The following is a 20890-nucleotide window of genomic DNA, read 5'->3' as shown; positions in this document are numbered from 1 at the left end:
TCCCTTCTGTGAGCTTGCTTTTTTTCTTCCTGGACATCCCCATTAACTACCCTTTCAATAAATGACTTAATGTTTTCTTTTCCCTTGTGACATTCCAAACTTGTGCTGCTTTAGAAAGCAGGAAGGGCACCTGTTTAGCTGCTAGAAGATCGGAAATGAGAAAAAGTTTAATCACAAGGTAGTATGAAGTGCATATCCTTTAAGGTTTGAAATAAAAAGGCCCACAGCTTTTGTAGTTAACAAGTTTGAAAACAAACTCCTGTGGTTGAATGTTCATTAACTGTTCCTCCTCCCAGATTTAGAGAGTTTGTGTGGCAGGGTAGCTAGGTAGCATTAGAACCTTTTATTAGCAATTAACGTAGGCAGATTGTGACATGGGTACTATTTATTTAGAATCATAGGGTTGGAAGGAGTCTATAAGACCATCGAGTCCAACCCCCTGCTCAGTGCAGGAAGCCTGATTCCCAGGCGGTCTCCCATCCAAGTACTAACCAGGGCTGACCCTGCTTCCGAGATCAGATGAGATCGACACGCACATGCCAAGTCCTGAAACACATGGGGGAAATAATGCTGAGTAAATCTCGTCTTGCTTCAATTCCTGACTTGCATGGGAAATATTTATAATTTTAAAACAAGTGTCCAAGACTGCACAGAACAGAAACCTAGTTTCCAAATAGAGTAAGTTATTTCTTTATAGGGAAGGCAAGTATTCTTAAATATTCTCCTTTATTTTACTGATTTGTTTCCTTGTGTGTATTTTTTCCATCCCAGGCTTCAATTCTGGACTTGCACTCTGGAGCTCTTTCTTTGGGGAAGCATTTTGTTAACGTGTACAGGTAATGTAGAGTGGCATCTTTGTCTCAGTGCCCTTGGTACTACTGATTTTAGAGCTCTTAGGGCGCAGTCCTATGATTGAAAGCCCCCAAACCCGGAAGCTTATGATCATCCTGTGTAGGGCAGGAAGAGCAACAGAGGCCATCTTCGCCTCCCTATCCTCCTGCCCTGCATTTTTTGCTAGACGGGCTTGTTTGCCTGTCTAGCTGGGCTGCTTTGGAGGTCTCAGGATAATTCGTATCCTGGCCTCTCTCCTCTCACCAAAATGCCCCCTTCCCTCATCCTTCGAGGTCAAGTTCCCGACCTCAGAGAGCAGCCAGCGCGGTTCTTTCCGCACCAGCTGCAAGGGGGAGGAGAGTCGGAGCTGTGATTCCCCTCCGAGTTTGGAGTGCTGTCTCTGGCCTCAGATCAGGGAATCTGAAATATCCTATGGCCCTCCAGACGCTGACTGGGGGCCATAGGAATGCCCCATAGCTTTTCAACATGTGTCAGGGATTTATGAAGAGAAACAAGAGTCAGACTCTGCTGGAAATTGATGGATTCTTCAGTACTTCCCCTGCCTTTGCAAAAGAGTATGAGTTACCCTTAGAAGACCAATAGAAATGTTACTGTCTTCATAGGTGCAGTATGTAAGGGTTGGTCCTAGCACAGTTCGGATCCATAGTACTATCTATAATGGAGAAAGTAGAATAAAATGTGCCCTGTTTACAAACCAGGGATCAGTTTTCCATGGCATCCTTTAATTCATTAGTGGTGCTCTTGCTGACTAATCTTAATTGCCATGCTGGGACACTCAAGAGTTTTTGAAATAATCGCATAGTAAGGGGTGTGGTTTGAGTAAACTTCTTATTGGCAAAAACAAAAGTAAGCAGTTAGCTGTTGCAGAGACTTACCTTGCATTGGCTCTGATTTGGTTTTGTCTTTGGCTTATCTCCCCCCCACCCCACCAGATACTTTGGTGATAAAATTCATGATACCTTCACAGAAGAGGATTTTCAGTTATACCGGTAAGGAAAAAACCCCTCTTTACTCAGCCTCCTAGTAGAGCTTTAGTCATATTGAAGAAATACTAGCAGACAAGCCTTCCCTAACCTGTTTGGGGGATTCTGGAAGTTGTAGTCCAATATATCTGCATTTATAACTGCATATGAGAACAGGTATGTCTAAATACAGCATGGTATTTGAATTGCTGAAAGAAATTATTTGTGACATGGCAAACAAGGGTCCTTCAGTTTGCATCAGTGAAAATTTAGAACCAAATAGTTTTCCAGTCCAGCAAACTATTTAGTAGTGTAGGGAAAGGAAACTTGTGGCATTCATTGTATTTCATGGAAATTGGCAGCTCAACTTTAATTAAACCAAAGGTCAGGATCCCATTAACCTCTGTAGTCTAGATCAGAGTGTGCCATGAGCAGAGAGCAGGTGCACTGCAGGAGTGCGTTTATGGGGCAAATATCTAAACACGACACATGCAAATCACCCAAACGGCATGGTTCTGAGGAAGGCAAAATATTGCTAGGCTTGCTGCCAGTTCAGTCTTGGCGAAAACCTCCTTGCCAAACCTCCGAGGCCCACCAAAAGCAGCTACTCAGGCCTTGTGTGAACAAAACCCATTCATCAAGTCATCCCAAGTGAAACTTGAAAGGATGTGTGTCCACATTGTTCAACATCCTATCTCTGGTTATGAAAGATCCTGATAGCTCCAGAGAAAATGGGGAGGGAGAAACCCAAGATCCCATGTAGAAAAGAAAGAAACTATTCTGGTCATAACTCGGGTCAGGAGCAGGCAGAATTTTTGTGCCAGAGCCTTGAAATCCCCCCGGCAGAGCCAGTTGCAAAATGGTGGCTTGGGGCATAGCCAGTAACTCAGTTGCAACTTGGGCATGGAGCCAGCTATAGCTAATTGCTGTATTCCATGATAAGCTATACACTGGAGTGACCTGCCTATATCGATACACAATTTACAGCTGAGTTCTACAGAGTTTCCTGCTACACTATTTGTGAGCCATTGTGCTAGTTACTGTTACTTTTGAGTAAAATGCAAAGGATTGCACTCAGCTTCATGGATGTTCAAGTGAAGATAGTACTTGGAACCCTCTTTCGTCTTCCACTCCATTTTCAGATGAAAAATGCACACTTAAATAAACCAGCCTTTACTTGGAAATATGTCCCCTTGAAATCAGCAGGGCTTACTTCTGAATAAACTAGACAGGATCTGGGTGTAAGTATTAATTCAGGTGCAGTTTTATTAACTATCCCTCCCGCTTTTAACCCAACAACAAACTGTGGGTTATTTATCTTGCTTATTGGGGGAGAAACAAGCCAGAGTTCCTGGTTCGCACATCATGGCAAACAACCCAGAGATAGTGCGTCCGTGTGTTGCTTAGCATCTCCCGCTCGCAGTGATCGGGCAGTGTGCATGAGCATGCTCACATGTTCAGAACAACCCAGGGTTTTTAAAAAGCCCTGGATTGTTGTGGCTTGCAAACCCTGCCATAATATGCAGGATTTTCTTATAACCCCCGCCCCTATAAACTGAACCAAGGGAAGGAACAAGTCTCATGGGCAGATTTATTGAAGGAGTTGTCAATCCCTTGCTTGGAGGAAGAGGAGAGGCAGGGCCAAGCTGAACTGTCAGGATCTATAGTTGATTGCTATCGACATTCTTCCTGCTTCTAACTTAGAAGTCCAGCAAAGCAATTGTACAATATCCTTCTTGTAGTTATTCAACCCTGTCTAGAACCCAGTTGTTTACCCCACTACTGTTCCAGGGAGAATTTTCCAAAAGCAGACAACTCTAATAGTTAAGCATTTTCTACTAATTTCTAACCAAAGTGTAATGTTCTTGCACCCATAGCTCCCTTTAACATCGCCCCTCTTTTTATATTATTACCTATAGATTTGTAGAATGTCCTCATGCATCCAGATTCCCTTTTTCCAAACTAGAGAGGTCAAGCTCTCTAAATCTCCCAAGTTGTTCACTCCTTTAATCAGCCTATTAATCCTTTAATCTTCATATGTATGAACTTGAATTTGTCCTTCTTCAACGTATGTGGCTGAAACTGGATGCCATATTCCAAATGTGAGCTCACCAGTACATGTTGTACAAAGGTATCCACACTTCCTTATCCTACCTTTATTAGCACTCTTCTGTCCACTGACAAAATACTGAGACTGTTCAACTACGTGCATCTACAGGGTGCCACTCGAAAAACCTTTTGACTTAAATATATGCTAGCACTGTTTAATTTAGTCTGGGGTTGTCCTCGCTAGAGCAGAGTCAACGCTTCTCATGGTCTATTGTGTTGAGGAGAGTGGGTGCCAATTTGCTACTGGGAGAGAAGGACCTGTGAGGAGAAAGCATGAATTCCTGAGGCCAGTTCCCAATGTGTTTACAAAAAGCCAGTATCCTATCTGCACCAGCCCTCCCCTGGTTATTGTATCGGCAAAGGAAGAGCACAAGAAAACAACACCCATCAGTGCAATTATTGTGTCTGCTCACGCTGGTTGTTTGCAGGAAGGGGCCGTAGCTCAGTGGTAGAGCATATGTGTCTTTGTGTTGCCAAATGTGTCTTTGTCTGTATCCAGGTATAAATAGTCTAAGAATTATTATTTATTAAGAGGATCCTCTTCCATACATGTCTGTCTGTCTTGTGTTCAGCTGAAAAATGCAAGTGAACGCTTGGAAATAAAGAGAAGATAATTTTTTCTTTCACACAACTAAGGGATATGTTAGCAATAATAAAAGAAGGGGCGAGGGTAAATGGGATAGAAATAGAAAAGGGATCGATGGGGTTAAAAGAAGAGGAATTGCAGAATATGTTGTATGTTAAAAAGTATATAAAACAACAAATAAGAAAATGCATGTACAGTAAAAGGATTATTAAAAGTGTGGAACTTCAGAAAAGAGAAGCGAATGCCAGGTTTTTTTTTTCCCATTAATGCTGACTTGGGCGCACCTGGAGTTTGAAATAAAAGGGAAAGTAGTGGGGAAAAATAAGTTGAAAGAAATAAGATGGACCCAAATGAGAAATGTTTATGAACAGCAGAACCCTCTAACACAAGAAATATGGAATAGTTGTTGTACAAAGTATGGGAATGTCATGGTTAGTATGGATGCAAATCAGTAAATGTATAAAAATAAGAATGATAATAAGGCAAAGCACAAGAGATTTAACAGAATGGGGAAACGTGTAGATAATTATTAATTAGGAGATAAGGGTGTAATTACTCAAATATATACAATTCTGATAAAGCAGGAGATAAGGGGGAATGTAACAATAAAGCAGATATGGGAAAGAGATACTGAAGAAGAGATAGAGGAAGAAGATTGGAAACAACCTTTTTAGATAGATTTCCCTTTCAAGCATTACCCACCAGAATAAAAGGTGGACTAACGTTGGTTCAGAAGTGGTATTTGACACCAGTAAAGTTAGCAAAAATGAACAAGAATCCATCACCTTTGTGTTGGAGAGGATGTGAAATTAATGGTACTCAAATACATATGTGGTGGGAATGTAGGAGGGTTAGAAAATTCTGGGATAAGATATTTCAAGAAATAGAAAGACTTACTGATCAAGAGATCTGTAAAACACCAGAATTAGCTTTATTGAATGTGTTTGTAAAAGAAAATAGAGAGATTAGAGAAAAAACATTAATTGGCTTCCTGTTGACAGCTGCGAGCCAATTAATTGCAAGTAATTGGAAGACAGCGTGGATGCTGACAATACCTTTGTGGAAAAAGAAAATCTGGGACATAGCAATAAATGAAAAGTTGACACAGATGTTAAGAGTACACAGAGGAATAAAGAAAAGAGACACCTTCAAGAAGGACTGGCTAAATATATAGACTTTATGAAAAAAGATTTGAACAGAATAACCTTGGTAGAAGCTTATAGAAAGTTGTGGGAGTTATGAAAAGAAGAAGATAATAAAGGAATGAAACAGGACAAATTAATATATCACCTTGGAATAGAAACCAAAAATAAAGGAGGGAGAAAAAGAATATTGAAACTGTTCAAGCTGGGGGAGGGATTGGGGAGGGACTCTGAATTAATATTAATGTGGTTTTGTAATTTCTTTTGGAAAAAAATGAAAAAAAGCAGGTGGACAGGCAGACAGCCAAAGCAGCAGCTCCATTTGCTCCTTGGTGACAAACTGCTTAGGCAGAGAAGCCTGGCCAGAGTTATCAGCTTTATAGGACCCTATTGGCTCCCTTTGTCATCTGACGCCTGGTGGGCTGGAAGTTGTAGCACCACTCTCTGGCCACCTCTATTAGTGATGCTGCAGTGCAGCTGAGAGCAGGCCAACAATCCATGCTGTTTACAAGCTGCCATGGTGGCACAGGGAATGTCTTCTCTCTGCCTCTGGAGCCTTCAGTTAACCACCCCCATTTGAAAATGTTGTCTGCTAGGCCATATAAGAGACCACAATCAAACAGGTCCAGACTAGAATCTTTAAAGGCCATGCTTGCTGTTATTCACCAGTGTATGAAGGAACAAGGGAAGCTTATCTGAGACTGCTCTGTACTTTTACATGCAAGTCAGATATAGCAGAGCGGCTGCTTTTTCCTTCCATGCTGTAAGACTTGTTCTTCCATTGGTACTATTGAATAACTGTCAGGTGGGCAGGAACATTTTATTTGGCCAAAAAGCATGCTTAGGGGTAAAATTTAATATGGTTGGTTATGGCATTTTGGTTGTACAACTGTGCAGCTCTTTCCAGAATTCTGAGAATTTCACTATTGGTAAAATTCAATGTGAGTGGAACGGTTTTTGATGCAGCAGATGCCTCCGCTAGCATAAGAGGAGGTGAAGCAATGTTTGCTGATTCCTTCATGCGACAGTCCCCTGCACCCAATTCTTCTTTTCCGAGGGGTTGGGGGACTCTCCAGAACACCACTGAAAGTGGTGGTGGCGGGGGGGCTGCAGTGAGAAGGGGAGAATCGGAGAACATCGCCTTCTCCCTTCCATTAGTGGAAGTGTTTGGTAGATCGAAAGCTGTTTTGCAAGTTGAATGGCAGCATTGGAGTCCCTTCTATCGGCCCAATTTAAATCTATTTGTTCTGTGTTCTCTAACACAAACTTCCAAGTATGGAAATACATCCTATACTACACTTGCCACATAAGCCATAGGTACCAGTGACAGAAAATCAAACTGGATAATCCATGTGTAAGAAAGATGACTCCTTGTGTAGAAACCTTGTACAGGCAATATTATAAACAAGTGTGGCCTGCAACAAAATGTTGCAGTGTATCCTTACCACCTAACAGGATTGCTCCTGTGCAGGGTACCAGCCAGCCATGCCAGCCTCTGTTGTATTATAAAACATAAGGAGCTCAAGCAAGCAAATTCCCTTGAGAGCCAGCATGGTGTAGTGGCTAGAGTGTTGGACTGGGAGTCGGGAGATCCAGGTTCTAGTCCCCACTCGGCCATGAAGCTCACTGGGTGACTTTGGGCCAGTCACAGACTCTCAGCCCGACCTACCTCACAGGGTTGTTGTTGTGAAGATAAAATGGGGAGGAGGAGGAGGATTATGTACACCACCGTGGGTTCCTTAAGGAGGAGAAAAGGCGGGTTATAAATGTAATAAAATAAATAAATTCCCTTCTCTTCCCCCTTCTCCCACCCCATTTGCTATTATTTTTTTTCAACACACTCAACATTCCATGGCTGCTGGGGGCCACTGAGCATGCTCAGTCCTAATTGGGCTGTGGGAGGAGGGTGGCCCCTTACAGCTGTTGTTTTTAATAAAAGGTTGTACTTCTGCAAACCCTATGTCTCTCTTGTTTCTCAGTGGCCCCTTTATGGCTCCAATCCTTTGGCACAATGGCTCGGAACAACATATTCCAATGATTCCCCAAGAGCTATATGGGATTATGAAAGTAAATGGGACCCCTTTGAGCAATTGGGGGCTCTCTCTTTGCTTCTGTAATCATCATAGGAATAGTGAACATGGTCAGTGGAGTTCCTGTTGGCCCGCAGTGTTCTAACATGCGGCTCAAATACCCTGGTACTGCCTGTCTACATATCAGTTGGAGGCCGAGTTCCTTCAGTTGAACTAACAACCCCTGGTATTTCAGATCCTGTCATAAACCTTACAAAAACATGTGGTATCCCATTGTTGGCTAAGAGAAGACATGGACCAAATGAACAATGAGGAGGTACTGTGTTGGAAACGCTTATCAATAAAAAGTGTTCTTCAGACAAGGAGCTACAGTAGTAGAGGTTAATGCATAGGCTGTATAGTATAATGGTTAAGAGACTGAGCACTGAACCAGGAAGTCTTTGATTCAAACCTTGCCTCTGCATTGATTGAACTCACTAGTTGACTTTATGCAAGCTGCGTTCTCTCAGCTCACCATGTCCATTAAGTTAAGACTGGTCAGTTGCAGTATGCAAAGGTGGTTTTTTAGTGTTCCTGAGACAATGACTGGGTTCACGCGACACGCTAACCAATGATGGTTTGTTTTCCTGAAGAAACCATGGTTGGTTAGTGTATCTTGCAAACCTGGACTGTGCTTCCCAAGGTGTGGTGTTGTTCCCAAACAACCCACCCTGAGAACCCACAGTCTGCAGTAGAGGTTACTTAACCCATGATGGGTTGGCATGTCATCTGCCAGCCCATTGTGGGTAAAGGGCTGCGAGTCACTTGGCAAGAGCAGCAGAAACCCATGCTGTTCTTGCCCAGCGGGGCTGCGATTGCCATTTGTGATCATGGCCAAGCCGCTCCCATACCCCTTGCCAGTGACATCCACTCCAGTGGTGCCCAAATAACACTTTGGAGGGGCTGTCACCCACTCCCTTCACCCCTGCTGATCCCCTCCTTCCCAACTCCCATCAGAGTCAGGTCCCTTAAAAAAAAAATTTCCCGGTCCCGTTTTTGCGCAAAAACAGGACCAGGAAACATTTCCCCACACTTCCTCGAAATGGGAGAATGTGTGCAAATGGGGCTCTTTGAATTTGTTTTGTCTTCAGTTTCCTGCTGCTACACAGGTGTGCAGCAGTGGGAAACTGAAAGATACTGGCTTTCCCCTCTTTGCACCCCCGCATGTTGCCCAACCATGTAGGGCTGCAGGCAGGGAGAGCCAGTATCCAGCCCTGCAGTCACTGCCTCTGCTGCTGTCACCTGTCACTTGTGAAAGGCAAGGCAGTGACAGTGATCCCATTGGGGAGGTGGGAAACTGCCCTGTTTCTACTGAAGAGGCGGGGTGCCTGGCACTGTGAGGTGGTGCCCGCACCTCCTCCCTGTGCCTGGCACCCCCACTTTTTCAGGTACTACTTTAAAAAAAAAAATCCTTGTTCTGATCTTGCGCAAGATTGGAATGAAAAATGAAAAAAAATGGAAAGGGGGGAATAGATAACAAAGTGTGTCCCCCCAGGGTCGTGGCCCACTGCCCCTCTGGGGGTCATGGCCCACCACGGCATCCCACAGGTAAGTGGGATCTCCCAGCCCAGGGGTTGTTTCACAGTTCGCGGGAAGCATCCTTCTTGCAGCTTGCCTTTTAAAACTCAAGCCAAGAGAAGGATCCTTCCCCTGAACTGGGGGGAAATGGCTTTTTTGAGGGGGAAGGATGAGTTGGGGAGGGGATGCCCAACCGTAGGGCCCTCCTAAAGCGCTGGCCCACCCTGGCATGAATGGGGAAGCCACAGGTAAGTGGGTATTTAAGACCCTTCTCCTTTGTCCAGGCTGGGGGAAAGGAGCAGCATCTCAATCACCCACCTCCCTGCACATTTCCCATTCATGCCAGAGTGGGGAAGCACACAAAGAGGGTCCCCTGCTTGGGCACCTAACCTTCCCACCCCCCTCCTATCCATTTTTAAAAATTTCTTCTGATCTTATGCAAGATCGGAACGAGGAAATTAAAAAAACCCAAGATTTAAAGGTGCCCATTGGATTGGATTGTAATCTAAAGGTGGCCTATGCCAAAAATTGGGGGTGAGAGGTGAAATGCACACCCTGCCACCAAGGACTGTGTTGCCCCAACAGTCCTGGGGGGGGGCATGGATTTCTCCCCCCCCCCATTTTCAGCACAGGGCGCCATTAAAGACTGTTCTTTATTTTCCTTGTTCCGATCTTGTGCAAGATTGGAATGAAGAAATTACAAAATATATGGAAGGGGGGAGGGGGGGTTAGGTTCCCAAGTAGGGAACCCCCTTAATGTGTTTCCTCACCCTGGCATGGATGGGAAACATGCAGGTAAGTGAATGATTAAGATCTTTCTCCCAGCCCAGAGAAAGGAGAAGGGTCTTAAACACTCACTTACCTGAGGGTTCCCCATTCATGCCAGGGTGGGCCAGCACCCTGGGGGGTCCGATGTTTGGGTATCTACTCTCCCCCAACTACTCCTTCTCATCCCCAAAATGTCCCCCCAGTTCGGAGGAAGCATCTGTCTCTCGGCTTTAGTTTTAAAAGGCAAACTGTGGGAAGGATCCTTCCCCCGAACTGGGGAACAGTCTGTTTTTTTATGGGTTGAAGGAAGGGGAGGTGGATGCCCAAGTGTAGGACCCCCTGGGGTGCTGGCTTACCATGGTATGAAGGGGGATCCCATAGGTAAATGGGTGTTTAAGACCCTTCTCCCAACTCCACCCCTCTGTGGGGTAAGAGAAAGGATAAGGGTCTTAAACACCCACTTACCTGTGGGATCTCGTTTGGTCGTGGGGCGGGCCAGTACCCCAAGGGGTCCTACACTTGGCTGTCTACTCCCCCCTTGCCCCCACTCCTTTCCATAATTCTTTTCATTTCTTGGTCTTGATCAAATGAAAAACAATTGTAGTGCCCCGTTTCTTCTGAAGAAGTGGGGGTGCCGGGCATGGGGAGGGGGTACAGGCACCCACTCCCACCCCTCCCCATGCCAAGTATCCCTCTTCAGTAGAAACTGGGTGTTTTTCCACCTCCCCATAGGGATCGCTGTCTCTGCCTGGCTTTTGTGACAGCTGACAGCAGCAAAGCAGAGGCAGTGATTGCAGGGCTGGTTACCAGCTGTCCCCGCCTGCACCCCTTATGTTTGAGCAACAGGCAAGGGGTGCAAGGAGGGGCAAGCTGGTATCCTTCAGTTTCCTGCCTTTATTTTTGAAGGCAAAATAAAAAGAGTCCCCATTTGTTCGCATTCCTCAATTACAGGGAAGTGCGGGAAATGTTCCACGGTCCCATTTTTGCACAAAAATGTGACTGGGAAAATTATTTTAAGGGGATCTGACCCCAATCGTGATCGGGAAGGGGGACTTAGCAGCACACAAGATGGGTCTGCTGCTAGATCCCCTAGGATGTGGGCTGGAGGATTGAGGCAGAGGGAGGGGGACAATCGGGCAAACAACCCACTCACAGTGGGTTGTTTGCCTGATGGTGTGATGGGTGCACTAGCTACCGAGGATAGGTGCTTAGCCAGACAGCCCACCCTGGGTGGCTAGTCACCCACCATGGGTTAGCATGGCCTGTGAACAGGCTCAATGCATGTGAATTGGTTTCAATGCCCTGTGCAAATTCTAACTTATTATAAAAGGAGAGCGTTTAAATTGGTGTCATTGTACAGTGTCCAATTCTGTTAAGATGCTGCCTTCTCCTTTTCAGTGATGTGAGGCAGAGAATTCAACAAAAAATAGCTCTTGCTTTTGGTATCAGCTCCTCCTCCATGTATTTGACAAAGCCAACCTTCTTCTCCAGAATAAACAACTCAGAAGCCAAGACAACCCATGATGAATACTGGCACCCACATATCGACAAGGTAAGTGGAATGCTGAAAAACATCTTTTTCCCTCTTAATGGCTGGTCTTCAGTTATAGCAGGGGTAGGCAAGACGTCCAGGGGCCATTTTCATTCCAGGACACACATGCATCTCACGAGCCATGTTCTGCAGGATGCTGCACAGTCTGTGGGGCACTGGGAGAAAAACCAGCACTTTGTCGCCAAAATTCAGCAGCAAACTGCTCCCAAGTGTTAAACAGGATGAATTTAGCAGGACGTCTCTGCTAAATCCCTACCCTGAGAAAGCTTTATTATATACAGCTGTTACATTTATTATAATAACTGTTATTAGACAGTAAGTTTTTGGATAGACCCCCATCTTTTTACATTCCTGCACAATGCCTTGTTAAGGTAGGTCCTGCAAAAGTTGCGTAACAGAAGCAGCTAAGGCTTACCATAGTTGGGAATCTGTGGCTGTCGTAAAAACAAGCAAGCAAAAAGTCCAAAGCAAAAACCGAAAGATAAGCCAATAACTAAGCTACTGTGTAATTATGTAAGTATGACATAAATGTACTTCCAGGAAAAGGCACTGCATCTGCAAGAAATGTTTATAGCTAGGTTTGTTTTAAGTAAAATGCATCCTGATCTAGTATTCCTAAAATGTCACCCCTTGCTTGAATAATGCTGGTGTTTATAAAGTTTTGCATCTGTGACTGATTTTGTTGGGTTTGTATTTCACAATTCTATGTAAGTGGCTTTCTGAAAATAAAACTTCTAGCTGTGTTGAATCCTTTCAAAAGTTAAAATATTGTATTAAAATGCTGTTTTTTTTCATTCTCCTGGATTTCGTTTTTCTTTTGTATTACCCATGTATTGTGAAAATAGCCAGGATGCAACATCAAGATAGCCTTTTAGTACAATTATTGCAATGAGCAATCCTATCTGCAGCATTTTAGAGACTGTAGTATCTATTTGTTTTTCAGTTTTTTAATAATATAGCCACTGACTGTTATTGTGACACTTTCCCTCATCTGTTGGAATGTTAGACCGAAAATGCCTCTCCCACTTTCTTTCCTGTGTTTTGCAAGTTGTCTGTCTTTTGCTCCAAAAAATAATGTGGTAAAGTAATTCCAAAAGCAAATGTTGATTTGTGGAAAGCCTCCTCTAGTTAGCTTTCAAATGATACCTCACTTAATTTTAGCTGAGGATCTTATTTCTTTTGTGTACCCTTCACAGACTTCTGTTTGATGGCAATTTGGCAACGCAAAACATAGCATACTTAAACCTTCCTTTTCATCTGGCTTTGTCAGTCATTGCATAGGAAAATTGTTAGCTATTGAATATAAATGTTGTAATGCTGGTTGGGTAGAGTTTGCTGATTGGGTGGATTTTGTTTTTAATACAAACAATAGGCAAACCTAGATTTTTGGAATCAGAGTGAAATGTTTAAAACAATAACCATGATCACAACTTTCACAAGAGTCTAATCATGCCCAATGTCCTGTGTTGAACTTGCCATCACAACTGTGGCAATGGTCCTTTTCCATACTAATTACTACAGTCCCAAGATTCTTATAGTGCAAACCTAAGCATATTTCCTCAGCAGTATGTCTTTCTGAGTTTGTGAGACTGATTCCAGGATTGGGTCCCTTAAGTGGAGAAAGTTAATCAGTGTTTAATCGCATTGAAATTAATGGGATTTAAATTAGTTGTGATTAAGTTGGGCTTTTGGCTTCAGTGGTCCTTAATTGTGATGTTCTCTGTTTAGAATTACAGCCTTTCCCCCATTCCATCTTAATGCTTCTAGCTCTCTATAATTGTAGAAAGAGCTTATAAGTTGTATGATGTTTCTAACTGTGCAGGTACTAGAAGGTGACTGAAAAGAAGTCCAGGTTTATTTTTGCAAATCTCATCATTTTAAAAGCTTGTCTTGGGACTTTCAGCATTTTGATTCTTGAACATATAGATATTTTGACGTGATGTTGTGACTTTACATTGCAAAATCTTGTCAACCCAGCTGGCTGCAAGATACACTAATGAGAAGTGGTATCAATACTCCAGATGCTTGAAGTTGTTTGCAGAAAATGGGATGACATGTGGTGTAGGTCACGTGTTAAAAGAGCAGCTATTGGTTACAAATCCAGGTGTTCTTACCTGTTATTTTCAGTGGTTCTTAAAGTTTTCATTTGATGATGTTGGTATGCGCTATTTATTATGGTCCAGTTCTCACAACACACCAGGCTCCCCAGGGCTTCTTTAACCCCCAGTGAGCTGTGGCATGTGCCAGGTGCCATTTTGAGTATGCGGTCCATGGCTGGGGGTTGCTGTGTCTTCCGAAGTTGACTACTGTGGATTTTTTGAGAGCTAAACAACCCTCACATAACCCACAGTTTGTAGTAGGGTTATGCGAGGGTTGTTTAACCTTCAAATAACCCATAGTGGGTAGGTTTGAATGACACAGCAACCCCCTGTTGGCCCCAGTCGGGGGTTGCATATTCAAAATGGCACTCAGCATTGCTCATTGGGGGGTTACACAAACCACAGGAAGCCCAGTGTGTCATGTCACCCAGATCTGTACCTCTTACTTGATCACTTTAGGATAGGATAGAGGCCTTGGTCCAAATTAGATGCAATATTAATTGTGTGAACGTTAATTACATGAGTGTTTTAAGTAAAAAGTGGGTGTGGGATCCAGATTGTGGGATTTAACCCTTTGCCCATCACTGCAGTCCCAAACAGGTTTGCCTCTCCCTTTGCTCCTGCTACTGGCAGTGGAAAGAAAAAAATGTGCTTTCCTACTGATGCAAATAGCAAGCGTGAGGCCCCTAATCTGGATCAGGACTGCAGCGGGGGGCACCTGGCTAAAGCTCCCCGAATCTTCCTGTCAAAGGCCCAGTACAGATATGGGCCTTCACACCTGCTATTTCTTGCTAAAAAAACCTAACACCCATTCATGCAGTTGCTAGTTTCCTGTATGGTATCATATCTAGTTTGGTCCTTAATGCCTGCTTGCTTATATTTTCTTTTCCATTCCACTGCAAGGTTAGTTTACAGCATACTTCATATCCCAACAAGCATCTTTTTCTGACAAATTAGGTTAGAGAGTTAAAATCTGTTTCTTGAATGAAATGGTTTATCTAGATCCATTTCTATCAGGCTTCAGAACTGGTTTTGGAACAGAAGCTGCTTTGGTCACCTTGTGGGATGACCTTTGCCAGGAGAGGGACTGGGGGGAGCATGACCCTGTTATTTATTTTATTTATTTATTAAATTTTCTTAATCGCTCATCTGGCTGGTCACCCGGCCACTCTGGGCGATGTACAACAGTACAATTTAAAACAGTAAAATTACACATTAAATGTTATTTAAAAATACCCTAACCCATCCCAAATGCCTGCCTGAATAACCAAGTTTTCAGTGCGTGGCGGAAGCTCATTAAAGAGGGGGCATGGTGGAGTTCCCTAGGGAGGGAGTTCCACAGAGTGGGGGCCACTGCAGGGAAGGCCCTCTCCCTCGTCCTCACCAGCCTAGCTGTCCTGGCTGATGGGACAGGGAGAAGGCCATCCGAGGCTGATCTTGTTAAGCGGCCTGTCTGGTGTTGCTGGAGGCGCTCCTTAAGATAGGCTGGGCCGGAACCATATAGGGTTTTAAAGGTCAAAACCAACACCTTGAATTTGGCCTGGAAAACAACTGGTAGCCAGTGCAACTCCTTCAGCACCGGAGTGATGTGATCATGCCGGCAGCTGCCTTTAATCAGGCGAGCCGCCGTGTTCTGTACCAGCTGCAGCTTCCGAACTGTCTTCAAGGGTAACCCCACGTAGAGCGCATTACAGTAGTCTAAACGAGAGGAGACCAGGGCATGTACTACCGATGGGAGCAGATGGTCGGGAAGGTAGGAGTGCAGCCGCCGTATCAGATGGAGTTGATACAATGCTGTTGAGCTCACAGCTGACACCTGAGCCTCCATGGACAGCTAGGAGTCTAAAATGACCCCCAGGCTGCGGACCTGGTCTTTCAAGGGTAGCCGTGCCCCATTCAACACCAGGTCAACATCCCCCAACCTACTGTTGTCTCCCACCAAAAGTACCTCGGTCTTGTCAGAGTTCAGCTTCAGCTTATTCCTCCCCATCCAGCCACTCACCGTCTTCAGACATTTAGGCAGGGATTCTGCGGCCAACCCTGGTGAAGCTTTGAACGAGAGGTAGAGCTGCGTGTCATTCGCATATTGATGACACCGCACCCCAAACCTCCTGATGATAGCCCCCAGCAGCTTCACATAGATGTTAAATAGCATCGGGGAGAGGATGGAACCCTGTGGCACCCCACAAGTGAGCGGCCACGGGTCTGACACCTCCTCTCCCAGTGCCACCCTCTGGTGCCTGCCAGAGAGGAAGGACCAGAACCACCTTAATACAATGTCTCCAACACCCATCCTCTCCAGGCGGTCCAGGAGGATACTTTGGTCAACGGTATCAAAAGCCGCTGAGAGGTCGAGGAGAACAAGGAAGGAGCATTCACCCCTATCCAAAGCCCTCCTCATATCATCCACCAAAGTGACCAAGGCTGTTTCTGTCCCATGCCCAGGCCTGAAGCCCGATTGAAATGGATCTAGATAATCGGCTTCTTCCAAGTGTGCCTTCAACTGCATCGCCACCGCCTGCTCAATGATATTGCCCCAAAATGGCAGATTTGAGACTGGGCAAAAGTTGTTCAAAACTTGGGGATCCAAGGAGGACTTCTTTAAGAGCGGTCTTATCACTGCCTCCTTGAGGGCTGATGGCATCACTCCCTCCTCAAGGGAGGCGTTCACCACCGCCCTGATCCCCTCACCCAATCTCTCATAATGAGCCAAGATGGGCAAGGATCAAGTAAGCAGGTGGTCAGCTTTACAGATGAAACCACCTTGTCCACTTCATCAGAAGGAAGAAGCTGGAACCGATCCCACAAAACCGGTTTGCCACAGGCCGCCTCTCGCTTGCTAACTGTATCCATGGTGCATGGAATAACACTCCTGATCTGATCAATTTTATCCACAAAGTGCCTTGCCTGTTGATTCTGCTTGATCTCTCATTGGTTTGGCTTTTGATGCCGTTGACCATGGTATCCTTATGGAGGATAGGTTGTCTGGGTTAGGAGTATGAGGCAATGCACTGCAGTGGTTCCGCTCCTACTTGGATGGCAGATTCCAGAAGGTGGTGCTGGGGGATTATTGCTCTCTTAATGGGTGGTTCGTCTGCCTGCTAGGTGACATTCAACCTATTCTGGAGGGGGTTGCACTCCTCCTAAAGGACCAGGTTCATAGTTTGGAGGTGCTCTTGAACCCGGAACTGTCACTTGAGACACAGGTGAATTCAGTGGCACAGAGCACTTTTTATCAGCTTAGGCTGGTATACCAGCTATGCCCTTATCTGGACAGAGATAGCTTAACTACAGTTATCCATGCTCTGATAACCTCTCGTCTGGATTACTGCAATGCATTATATGTGGGGCTACCCTTGAAAGCAGTTCGGAAACTTCAGCTGGTCCAAAACAGGGCAGTAATATTGTTAATGGGGGCTGGCCAATGTGGTTACATTTTGTTGTTGTTAAGTCATGTCCGACTCTTCGTGACCCCATGGACCATAGCACGCCAGGCCTTCCTGTCCTCTGCTCTCTCCCGGAGTGTGCTCAAGTTTATATCCATTGCATCGGTGATGCTATCTAGCCATCTCATCCTCTGCCGTCCCCTTCTCCTTTTGCCTTCAATCTTTCCCAGCATCAGTGACTTTTCCAGTGACTTTTCTCTTCGCATTAGGTGGCCAAAATATTTGAGCTTCAGCTTCAGTATCTGTCCTTCCAATGAGCACTCAGGGTTGATTTCCTTTAGGATGGACTGATTTGACCTCCTTGCAGTCCAGGGGACTCGTAAGAGTCTTCTCCAGCACCACAGTTCGAAGGCATCAATTATTTGGTGCTCAGCCTTCCTTATAGTCCAGCTCTCACAGCCATACGTTACTACTGGGAAAACCATAGCTTTGATTATGTGGACCTCTGTCGGCAAGGTGATGTCTCTGCTTCTTACTATGCTGTCTAGGTTTGCCATAGCTTTCCTCCCAAGGAGCAAGCGTCTTTTAATTTCATGGCTACAGTCACCAGCTGCAGTGCTCTTGGAGCCCAAGAAAATAAAATCTGTCACTGCTTCCATTTCTTTCCCTTCTGTATGCCAGGAAGTGATGGGGCCAGATGCCATGATCTTAGTTTTTTTAATGTTGCATTTCAAACCAGCTTTTGCACTCTCCACTTTCACACTCAACAAGAGGCTCTTCGCTTTCTGCCATTAGGGTGGTATCGTCTGTGTATCTGAGGTTGTTGATAATTCTTCCAGCAATCTTAATTCCGACCTGTGATTCATTCAGCCCGGCATTTCTCATGATGTACTCTGCATATAAGTTAAATAAGCAGGGTGACAATATGCAGCCATGTCGTACTCCTTTCCCAATTTTGAACCAATCGGTTGTTCCATGTCTGGTTCTTTCTGTTGCTTCTTGACCCGCGAACAAGTTTCTCAGGAGACAGGTAAGGTGGTCTGGTACTCCCATCTCTTTAAGAATTTGCCACAGTTTGTTGTGATCCACACAATCAAAGGCTTTAGCGTAGTCAGTGAAGCAAAAATAGATGTTTTTCTGGAATTCTCTTGCTTTCTCCATGATGCAGCGAATGTTGGCGATTTGATCTCTAGTTCCTCTGCCTCTTCGAAACCCAGCTTGTACTTCTGGGAGTTCTCGGTTCACATACTGCTGAAGCCTAGCTTGTAGGATTTTGAGCATAACCTTGCTGGCATGTGAAAGGAGCGCAATTGTACGGTGGTTTGAACACTCTTTGGCATTGCCCTTCTTTGGAATTGGAATGTAAACTGACCTTTTCCAGTCTTGTGGCCACTGTTGAGTGTTCCAAATTGGTTGGCATATTGAGTGCAGCACTTTAACAGCATCATCTTTTAGGATTTTAAATAGCTCAGCTGGAATACTGTCATCTCCGCTAGCTTTGTTGTTAGTAATGCTTCCTAAGGCCCACTTGACTTCACTCTCGAGGATGTCCGGCTCCAGTTCAGTGACCGCACTATCATGGCTATCAGGGACATTCAGATCTTTCCTGTATAGTTCTTCTGTGTATTCTTTCCACCTCTTCTTAATCTCCACTGCTTCTGTTAGGTCCCTGCCTTCTTTGTCCTTTATCATGCCTGTCTTTGCACAAAACGTTCCCTTGAGATCTCCAATTTTCTTGAAGAGAGTCTTCAAGAGTCTCTAGTCTTTCCCATTCTGTTGTTTTCCTCGATTTCTTTGCATTGTTCATTTAAGAAGGCCTTCTTGTCTCTCCTTGGAACTCTGCATTCAGTTGGATATATCTTCCCCTCTCTCCTTTGCTTTTCGCTTCCCTTCTTTCCTCAGCTACTTGTAAAGCCTCATCAGACAGCCACTTGGCTTTCTTGCATTTCTTTTTCTTTGGGATGGATTGAGTTGCTGCCTCCTGAACAATGTTACGGACCTCCGTCCATAGTTCCTCAGGCACTCTGTCTATCAGGTCTAATCCCTTAAATCTATTTGTCACCTCCACTGTACATTCATCAGGGATATGATTTAGGTCATACCTGAATGGTTGAGTGGTTTTCCCTATGTTCTTCAATTTAAGCTGAAATTTTGCAACAAGAAGCTCATGATCTGAGCCACAGTCAGCTCCAGGTCTTGTTTTTACTGACTGTATAGAGCTTCTCCATCTTTGTCTGTGAAGTACATAATCAATCTGATTTCGATATTGACCATCTGGTGATGTCCATGTGTAGAGTTGCCTCTTGTGCTGTTGGAAAAGAGTGTTTGCTCTGATCAGCGTGTTCTCTTGACAGAACTCTATTAGCCTTTGTCCTCCTTCATTTTGTACACGAAGGCCGTGCTTGCCTGTTATCCCGGTGATTTCTTGACTTCCTACTTTAGCATTCCAATCCCCTATGATGAAGAGAACATCTTGTTTTGGTGTTAGTTCTAGAAGGTGTTGTAGGTCTTCATAGAACCGATCAACCTCAGCTTCTTCAGCCTCAGTGGTTGGGGCATAGACTTGTATTACTGTGATGTTTCCAGGCCAAATTCAAGGTGTTGGTTTTGACCTTTAAAACCCTATATGGTTCCGGCCCAGCCTATCTTAAGGAGCGCCTCCAGCAGCACCAGACAGGCTGCTTAACAAGATCAGCCTCGGATGGCCTTCTCTCCGTCCCATCAGCCAGGACAGCTAGACTGGTGGGGACGAGGGAGAGGGCCTTTTCTGTGGTGGCCCCCACTCTGTGGAACTCCCTCCCTAGGGAACTCTGTCATGCCCCCTCTTTAATGAGCTTCCGTCGTGCATTAAAAACGTTGTTGTTCAGGCAGGCATTTGGGGTGGGTTAGGGTATTTTAGAAAATGTTTTTATTGTAGAATTTTATTGTTTTAAACTGTTTTTATTGTATGTTGTACATCGCCCAGAGTGGCTGGGTGACCAGCCAGATGGGCGATTAATAAATTTAATAATAAATAAATAAATATGTTGAATGGTTTGCCTTGGATTCGTACTGAGATCATTCTGTCGTTTTTGAGATTGTACCCCAGTACTGCTTTTCCCACCCTTTTATTGACTATGAGTGCTACTCCATTTCTTCTAAAGGATTCTTGCCCACAGTAGTAGATATAATGGTCACCTGAATTAAATTCGTCCATGCCTGTCCATTTTAGTTCGCTGATTCCCAAGATGTCGATGTTCAATCTTGCCATCTCATGTTTGACCACCTCCAGCTTACCTTGATTCGTTGATCTGACATTCCAGGTTCCTAAACAATATTGTTCTTTACAGCATCAGATTTTCTTTTCACCACCGGACACATCCACAGCTGAGTGTCCTTTCAGCTTTGGCCCAGCCGCTTCACTCTTTCTGGCACTACTTGGAAATTCCCTCTGCTCTTCCCCAGTAGTAAGTTGGACACCTTCCGACCTGAGGGGTCATCTTCCGGCGTCATCTCTTTTAGCCTTGTGATACGTTCCATGGGGTTTTCTTGGCAAGAATACTGGAGTGGGTTGCCATTTCCTTCTCCAGTGGACCACATTTTGTCAGAACTCTCTGCCATGACCTGTCTGTCTTGGGTGGCCCTGCCCGGTGGCCCTGCCTTGGGTGGCCCTCAGTGAATGGCTTCACTGAGTTATGCAAGCCCCTTCGCCGCAACAAGGCAGTGATCCATGAAGGGGTGGTTACAGTAGACCAGTACTTTTCCGACTGCACTGGCTGCCAGTCCATGTCTGGGCCCAATTCAAAGTGCTGATATTAACATTCAGAGTCCTAAACTGCTTGGGGCCAGGTTATCTGAAGGATCATCT

The 20890-nt window shown here is 44.8% G+C and overlaps 1 protein-coding gene across 8 annotated transcripts in view; it reads left to right on the top strand.

Moving 5' to 3' along the window:
• Positions 1 to 20890, top strand: part of OGFOD3 (2-oxoglutarate and iron dependent oxygenase domain containing 3) — a 60312-nt gene that overhangs the window by 17380 nt on the left and 22042 nt on the right. For 5 of the 8 annotated variants that reach the window (XM_084838266.1, XM_084838265.1, XM_084838270.1 and 2 more), the window contains exons 5-7: positions 772 to 836; positions 1785 to 1841; positions 11405 to 11558. In XM_084838266.1, coding sequence (XP_084694392.1) covers positions 772 to 836; positions 1785 to 1841; positions 11405 to 11558 — 276 coding nt within the window. The remainder of the gene's footprint in view (positions 1 to 771; positions 837 to 1784; positions 1842 to 11404; positions 11559 to 20890) is intronic. The other 3 variants (XM_084838271.1, XM_084838268.1, XM_084838267.1) reach the window with 1 other exon arrangement.

The sequence above is a fragment of the Heloderma suspectum genome, chromosome 2, assembly GCF_057233095.1.
Source record: "Heloderma suspectum isolate Gila_16-S chromosome 2, 16-S_ref, whole genome shotgun sequence".
NCBI classification, from domain to species: Eukaryota; Metazoa; Chordata; class Lepidosauria; order Squamata; family Helodermatidae; genus Heloderma; species Heloderma suspectum.
The sequence above is the reverse complement of the archived record's forward strand: the minus strand, read 5'-3'. Positions and strand labels throughout refer to the sequence as shown.